The 8,140-nt window shown below is 36.2% G+C and overlaps 1 protein-coding gene across 3 annotated transcripts; it reads left to right on the forward strand.

The window, feature by feature from the left end:
• Positions 1 to 1,286: 1,286 nt before the first annotated feature.
• Positions 1,287 to 7,788, forward strand: LOC126798204 (serine/threonine-protein kinase Nek6). Of its 3 annotated transcripts, none has more exons than XM_050525092.1 (14): positions 1,287 to 1,322; positions 1,951 to 2,082; positions 2,365 to 2,431; positions 2,938 to 3,003; positions 3,113 to 3,159; positions 4,800 to 4,845; positions 4,936 to 5,016; positions 5,126 to 5,168; positions 5,267 to 5,316; positions 5,558 to 5,639; positions 5,729 to 5,778; positions 5,888 to 5,961; positions 6,054 to 6,105; positions 6,189 to 7,788. In XM_050525092.1, exons 2-14 carry the CDS (start codon positions 1,964 to 1,966, stop codon positions 7,569 to 7,571), a joined length of 2,160 nt encoding a protein of 719 aa, XP_050381049.1. In that variant the 5' UTR covers positions 1,287 to 1,322; positions 1,951 to 1,963; the 3' UTR covers positions 7,572 to 7,788. The 3 variants fall into 3 exon arrangements, with proteins under 3 accessions (XP_050381049.1, XP_050381048.1, XP_050381050.1); XM_050525091.1 differs by lacking the exon at positions 1,287 to 1,322 and adding an exon at positions 1,353 to 1,560; XM_050525093.1 differs by lacking the exons at positions 1,287 to 1,322; positions 1,951 to 2,082; positions 2,365 to 2,431; ... (3 more) ...; positions 4,936 to 5,016; positions 5,126 to 5,168 and having other exon boundaries at positions 5,314 to 5,444.
• Positions 7,789 to 8,140: the final 352 nt, after the last annotated feature.

Below are 8,140 nucleotides of genomic sequence, written 5' to 3' on the forward strand. Positions count from 1 at the left end.
TCTAGTTTGCTAGGTTTGGAGAGTCATAGGGATAGCTCTTATTGTCGGCCCTTTTAGGGTGTGTTATCTTTTTGTTGCTTGCTGAATAAAATCTTATATGACATCATACTCAAAAAGTGATCACAAGTAATTTTAACAGTATCTGCGTACCTTGATTTTTCTTCACTTTAGAGAAGCAGAAAAAATTAGTCTTTGAGCATGTTTAGTTTTTACGAAAAAGAATAGTTGCACCAGACTCTCAATGAATTTCTCATTACCAAAACCTCAAAGTTTTATCTCGCTTTCAAATTTAGAGAGCGAGGTACCTCAAAGTTAAAACATATGAATTTAATAAATCAATTTGAAGTGAGTACATATAATTTATATATAAATTTAAAATATTTTTTAATACATATAGAGACAACTAATGAAAAAATGAAATTGCTAAATAAAATGATTTGTAAGCTAATTTGATTAAAATTTAACTAAAATATGAGTAGCATACTAACATTGCTAAATATGCTCTTATATGTTGCACCAATTCGAATATGTAAGTATATTAATCTTTACCAGAAACAAGTACACCTGTATAACACCATTTCTATGTCCCAACGCTCCATTTCTCAAGTATGTTAAAATGCATTTCTTAGCACTCCATATCGCTAATATTGTAAAGAGTTCATAATATGCATACATTTTAACTGTTGTTACTATATAATGAAAAGTTAAACAGAATTTCACAAACAAAACAGAAGGCTATAGAGTGTATGCAACAAGCAAAGAGTCAGAAATGTTGAAAATCAGATAGCATTAGGGGAGGTCACACATCTTGTAATTCCGCGACCAACAATCGAAGAGTGTTTCTTAAGAGCATTTGAAATGAAATGACTAAAATCTAGGTGAAAACATGATTAAAAGCAAAAAAAATTCTAATCATATTCCATAGTCCTTGCAACTATCTTATTATGCCGTAAGAGTTTATTTTGTTTGCATTGTTTACATTGCACGAAGATGTAATTTTCTTTTTCTTTTTAAAGGAATACACACAGATGTATCAAATGGACTAATTGTGTCACAAGGTTGAAAAGTGACGTCCTACCCTTATTTCTAAATGGATGATGATAACATTAGAAAAAAAATGTGGAGTAGGAAGGGTCCAAATTCTAGTTGGAAAATCAAAAGTGGACAAGCAAAAATTATTCAAAAAGCTAAGAAGAATAAAAAAAATAAAATAGAAATAGCTCGCACGAGTTGAGATTTAAAGTCTCTAACGACTCTGACATCATAACTAAGGCAGCTGGATGGAAAACATTCTCTCTGGGTGGCCTGCTGAGAAGGAAGAGGTACCTGATCTCTCCAACCTGAAAATGCAAGCAACCCTTTTCTTTCCCTCTCGAAGTCTTCACTGAACGCCTGTCACTTTAGCTCTCTCTCTCTCTCTCTCTCTCTCTCTCAATTTGGTAGACAATCACTTCCATTTCAAGTATTTTCTATTATATGCTTCTGTCCCTTCCCCATTTTCTCTTCTTCACTTTGAGGCTGCCCTTCCCCTCCTCAACTCTCTCTCTCTCTGCTTTTTTGGTAAGTCATCACACTCTTGATAACTGCTCCTTGTTGCTTTACTTTAGCGTTTTCATATCATTATTGTTCTGGAATGTGGACTCTAGCTTTTAACTCCTGTTGTTTCTCTCTTACCTAGAAGATCTCTCATTCTCTCTCTCTCTCTCTCTCTCTCTCTCTACTTGTCTCCAACAACCCAAGACTCATACTTTAAAGAGTTTCAGTTCCAAGTTGGGAGCTGTACAAAACTGGGTTGTGGTTTGTTTTGGTATTTTGCAAATCTTTCCCTTCTGGGTCTTTTTGTTTTGGGTCAATTTCTGCTACAGAAGTTTGGTTTTTGTTGTGTGGAAGTGGTTCCCTGGATTGAGTGGTGCCATGGAAGCTGTGTGGGCTTATTTCTGGGTTTTGAAGGTGTTAGGTGGCTATGGATACTGAGGAAGGTGAGATGAATTCAAAGATGGAGGTTTATGAAGTCATTGAGCAAATTGGGAGAGGGGCTTTTGGAGCCGCTTTTCTTGTTCTTCATAAGGAGCAGAGAAAGAAGTAAGATTGTTTTCTATAAATTCTTTTTTCTTTTAACAATTTTTGTTTGATTTGAAAGGGAATTTGTGTTTAGTTAAGCATGTAAGATAATTTTTCAGAATTTAGCAAGATGATTTTGTTTGTATCTTTTGCTATCCACTTTTACCAAATTCAGACATCAGGGAATGAATATTCACAAGGGGGTAGTTGAGAACTATACAGATAAGATCAGTGGTATCTAGCTCTTATTTGAGGATTTTGTTTTATTATTGATTGTTTCTATCTTTTACGTTTTTTCAATAGGTATGTGTTAAAGAAGATTCGTTTAACTAAGCAAACAGAGAAGTTCAAGCGTACAGCTCACCAAGAGGTTGCTTTCTTGACAACTGCTTTATCGTACATGAACTGTTTGTCATCTCTTATTTTCCTTTATAATGTTCCATATTTTCTACAAGTTCTGTTTCAAGTTAAATGCTGACCATTTTTGGTTTCTTTTTATTTCACATCTTATGTTGTCTGAGCATCACATAATCAAATACTTAAATACCTGTGCTAAGCAGTTGATGTTCCATGTATTGGCTGCTCTATACTCGGTATAAATACCATGATTTGGTTATTTAACGGCCTTCTGGGAAGAATGTACTTGAATCAATCTTCATACAAAGATAGCCACACAATCATGTGTTTCCACAGAGATTCAGATTTTGCATTTGCGTACAGAAGAACCAGTCTTAATATAAATATGTAGAGAATATGATCAGTCTTTGATCTTTCAGTTCACAATCCCATGGCCTTTTCTGTTTTAAATGCGCTTTAAGAAAAAAAGCTATGAAAGTGCATAATCTCACTAAAGGTATTCTTTCAAATTCTATGCAGATGGACTTGATAGCAAAGTTAAATCATCCATATATTGTGGAGTATAAAGATGCTTGGGTGGACAAGGTAAAAGCCTAATCTTTTATTTCTTTTATATCTAAAGTTACATTTAATTTATATATGGCTCAATGACATAAATTTGATCTCTAGCAACTTTAACTATATGACTTTGCAGGGAGACTGCGTATGCATTGTAACTGGCTATTGTGAAGGAGGTGACATGTAAGTATAGTGAAGCGTCAAACTATGTATATTTACTTTCAGTTCTTTTCTTATCAGTTTATAAACACTGTTTCTCTGCCTTTGCATCGAAGATGGACAGCTCAGAATACTTCCTAACTATATATATATATATATATAATTAAATAAATAGCGAACTATTACTTTATGTAATTTCAATTATATATATATAAGTCCACAATTTCAAATATATATATATTCACATAGAGGAAGGATCAAGAGAGGACATCCTTAATTTAAGAATTTAAGGATTTTTATCATTCTACACAAGTATATATAACTTAATTTGATGATTTCAACCATTTATCATCTAGATTCTCATGCAAGTTCGATGCCTACTAAAAACCAACTAATTCTTTAATGATTTGATTATTCAAAATTGTGCAAACAAATGTAGATTGTTCAATAAAATATAAGGAAAAATTGTGCTAATCAAATGATTAAACAATTTGCGTTTTGGCTAATTTTTCCTATGATTCATATGTATTTAAGTATGTAGTGCATGGTTGGTTTAAATTGTTGATTTACATGCTGGAAATGAAAACATCCTCACTTTTGGAGTTCAAGGATGTCCTCTCTTGATCCTCCCTCTCCATGCAGTGGCGTAGCCATAACTCGTATTTAGGAGAGTCAAATTTTATTAACTAAAAAATAAAATCGCTTTCTCATTCTCTAGCAATGAAACAATTGTAGTACAATTGTAGTAGTGATCGATTGTGTGTGTAATCTTTCTCGGGTTAGTATCGAATTGATTATTAAATTATGATGATAAAAAATTTTAAACTGAAGAGAATCCGATATATAGCAAATTTTGATCCATTTGCCTTATAAAATAATGAAAAATGGTAATGAAAACATATATAAGGTAAGGTAAGAAACCCATGGATTTGTATTATTAATTGGATTAAGCATATTTATCTACAGTATAGTGTAAATTCTATTTCTTTTCATTTTTGTTTAAAAGATATTTAAGGCTAATCAAGAATTTATCTACACTAAGGAGGGTCAAATGTATAATTCAATTCATAATTGCTCCATAGTTATTAAGATCCATTAAACATGATTCAAACATGAGATGGGTCAATTGACCCCTCGCCCTATACTAGCTATGCCCATGTCTCCACACACACACACACACATATATATATATATATATATATATATATATATTTTCTCATATGTGGACGTCCGCACAGTGCGGATTTGGCGATTCCGGTCACTGGCGATGTGCAATGACGGCGTGGATGGTGTTGTCAGTGCTCCCCCCACCCGGCGCTCATGTTTGTGCCAGCCAGAGCTACAGCGCCGGCCCATGGCGGCCGGAATCTCGAAATTTCCGCATAGTGCGTAACAGCTTGAAATTTCAAGATTCTGGCCGGCGTGGGCCAACGCTGTAGCTCCGGCTAGCACAAATAGGAGCGTGGCCAACATAATGCCTAAAGAGGCTACTCATATAATGCCTAAAGAATAAGACCACTTCTATGACATCAGATCTTTATCAATACCTTTTTATACTTTTTTTTTGGAAGATCTTTTATACCTAAGCAGTATAAGAAAGTCTAGCACAAGTCTTAGTTTGTTAACATGATCTATTGAATAGCAAGAACTCATTTGTCCAACAGGGCAGATATGGTAAAGAAGGGCAGAGGACAATTTTTTCCAGAAGAGGTAAATTGTGGGAACTAATTGACTTTGCTACTACACTTTATAGTACAGAAACCAACATCTCTGCGTTGTTAATATATACTTTCTATGCAGAAACTTTGCAAATGGCTTACTCAGTTGCTGCTAGCTATTGACTACTTGCACTCTAATCGTGTGATTCATAGAGATGTTAAGGTAATATACACTATAACATAGCAACCAACTATACCCAATATAGTTATTGTTTCACTGTAGAATTATTATGCATGTTACATTCTAATTAAAGTAAATGCATTAATTACAGTGTTCAAATATTTTCCTTACAAAGGATAATGGCATCCGACTCGGTACGTCTACTTACTGAAAAAAGAGAAGCAATGTTTTGCTGCACTAAGTTTGGCTTCCCCTTTCATGATGTAGTTGTGTATATTTTTGTGGACTTTAGGTGATTTTGGACTAGCCAAACTACTGAATACAGAAGATCTTGCTTCATCGGTATGAACTCTCACTTTGATGTTTGGTATTTCTTTGTCCTTATGTCTCTAAGGCTCCACCTACAGACCTCTCCTGAAACCCTACCACCAAAATCTTTGGCTTGCAAACTTCCAGATACTCTTATAGAGGTGATTCCTCAGTGTATCTGACTGAGCTCCTAGGACCATGTTTAGACTTACAAGCTACAACTACTGAGGTAAACTCTGATTATTAATTTTGAGTGCCTACATGTTCAACATAGGTTGTTGGAACTCCAAACTACATGTGTCCTGAGCTCCTTGCAGACATACCTTATGGCTATAAATCTGATATATGGTCACTTGGTAAGGCTACTTATTTGTTTATTGGACAGGGAGTCTATTATTTTATCTGGAAATAAAAATTTCTGTGTTGCCTCTATTTCTTTTTTCAGGGTGCTGTATGTTTGAGATTGCTGCACACCAACCTGCATTTAGAGCTCCTGTAAGTTTCAGCTTGACCGTTGGTTTTATTGGCTGCCAGTAATTAGATTAAACCTGTCTTTATTTGATACTTTTGAGTAAATAAATCCTTAGATAATGTAATTGAACAGGACATGGCTGCGCTCATCAATAAAATTAACCGATCCTCCATTTCTCCTCTTCCGATTGTGTATTCTTCCACACTGTGAGTAGTATTTCCATATTCATCAGATATCGTCATCTTACTACATTCTACACTGTTGTATTAATTTATATTGTATGGCTTCGACATTACAGGAAACAGATTATCAAGAGCATGCTCAGGAAGAGTCCCGAACATAGACCAACAGTGAGTTAGTTGACCCCAGACTTTCAGGGGATAAGTATTTTGTGGCTTTAATCTTTTCTGATACCACAAATTTATTGTTTTAGGCTGCAGAGTTATTAAGGCACCCACACTTACAACCTTACCTCCTTCAATGCCGCAATGCATCTTCTGTTTTTCTTCCTGTTTTTCCTGTAAACAACTTGAAAGATAGAACTACAAGGAAATCACCAACTAGCAAGCACATTGGTGGCAAAGACAACCGAGACAAAGAAGCTGCATCACCTAAGCAGTTGGAAAAGGTTCATCCATTTGAGACCAGAACTGACCTCATACACAGATATTCAATAAAGATTGCCAACCCTGTATTCACAACTAGTACTGAAGAAAAGCTTGAAACCAAGAGGGTTGATCCAACTAGCTGTACTGTGCAATCATCTAATGACACTATTGTTCCAAAAGATGGGCCAATTGATCCACAAGCGTCTATTTACAACGGAGATGAGCGATCTGACCCCATTATTGAGTTATCTAGCACCATTGATGGATCAAAACATGGACTGACTTATTCAGAAGCGTCTGTTTGCGATGGAGATAAGAGAACGGAGTGTGCTAGTCACACTAGCTGTAGTCTGGAATTATCTAATACCAGTGATGTCTCAAAAGATGGGCTAGCTGATTCAGAAGCATCTGTTTGTAATGCAGATAAGCAAGCTGATTTCATCAGTCCCCGAAAGGAAATTATCGTGTCCGACATTGAAACGGCATCAGAGAGTTCCCCAAATCTTAAGAATGAAGAACCAGATGAACCTGCCAATACAAATTCCAGACAATTGGAAGAGGTTGCTTGCAAGAATCTGAATTTTGAGCATGAAAAAACGCATAAAAACCAACAAGTTCTTCAAGGAGTTAGAACAGAAGGAGAAGGTGCTATAGAAGAAAATTGCAGGGAATTGACAGTGAACAGTTCTGGCTGCGCTAATAAAGTTGGTTCCCCCAATGATAATTGCTCCTCATCAGCTAATTCTGAGGTTGAACCTAGATATTGTTTACAAAAGGAAAGTTCTAATGTACGTACTGAAGGTGCTCAAATGAATTGCGTGTCACCCGAAAGGAACAATGATACTTCAGCACAGAGAGAAAAAGGTGAAGCGGGAAGAAAGGCAGGCCACAGTAATAGCTCCGTGAAGATAGAGAAAGAGGATGCTCACATGAGTAATCAGGCACTCAGGGATGTATCGTTACTGAGTACACTAACTGCAATAGGTGGTGATGAATCGAAGAGTGAGTGGGAAAATCCGACACAGCAAAGAGCCGATGCCTTGGAGTCTCTGCTTGAGCTATGTGCACGGCTACTAAAGCAGGACAAACTTGAAGAGCTTGCTGGGGTACTAAGACCATTTGGAGAAGATGCCGTCTCATCTAGAGAAACTGCTATCTGGTTGACAAAGAGTCTCATGTCTGCACAGAAAGATAATGGAGGATCCTAATTTTTGATGGATAACTCGGCCATAAATTATGCAAGACTGAGTGAGATCTGTTTTTATCATCTCGGCATTAATCATTTCATTTGTAAAAAGCGTGGTTTCATTATTTAACATAAAACTCTGAGATATAAAGATTGGAGCTTGTAACAGAACACTGGCACTAGCTAGTAGAAAATGTAATGTATTATTTCAATTTCTACTTGTATAATGTGGACATAAACTCCTAGGGTATTACATTTGTTCTTCTACATTAAGTTTCGGCCATGGAACAAAGAGTTGAACGAACCCAGGAAACACGAGCTTCTATAACTAGCTTATGTTAGTTATGTATAACTGACGTATGTTCAACCCCCTGGATTGGTATACAGACCCTTCTTCTCCTGGGAATCCCATCTTCTCAATATATTTGTACCGCTCATAGTCTTCATGTTATTTTCATAAAACCTCATACTCTCCTTACTGCAAATAGTAGGCAAAGAAGGACAGAAGGAAGGCACCAGCGACGGGCATGGTAGTCGAAGCGCTTCCTGGTGCCGGGGCAGGGGCATGAGTTTCTGAAGCTTTAGGGCTGG

The sequence above is a fragment of the Argentina anserina genome, chromosome 6 (assembly GCF_933775445.1).
Source record: "Argentina anserina chromosome 6, drPotAnse1.1, whole genome shotgun sequence".
In the NCBI taxonomy this organism is placed as follows: Eukaryota; Viridiplantae; Streptophyta; class Magnoliopsida; order Rosales; family Rosaceae; genus Argentina; species Argentina anserina.

Excerpts from the sequence above, each read along its gene's own strand:
- LOC126798204 (XM_050525092.1), top strand. The coding sequence starts at position 1,964 with ATGGATACTGAGGAAGGTGAGATGAATTCAAAGATGGAGGTTTATGAA. Across the intron at positions 3,160-4,799 it reads TATTGTGAAGGAGGTGACAT|GGCAGATATGGTAAAGAAGG; the intron begins GTAAGTATAGTG and ends TTTGTCCAACAG. Across the intron at positions 5,017-5,125 it reads TGATTCATAGAGATGTTAAG|TGTTCAAATATTTTCCTTAC; the intron begins GTAATATACACT and ends CATTAATTACAG.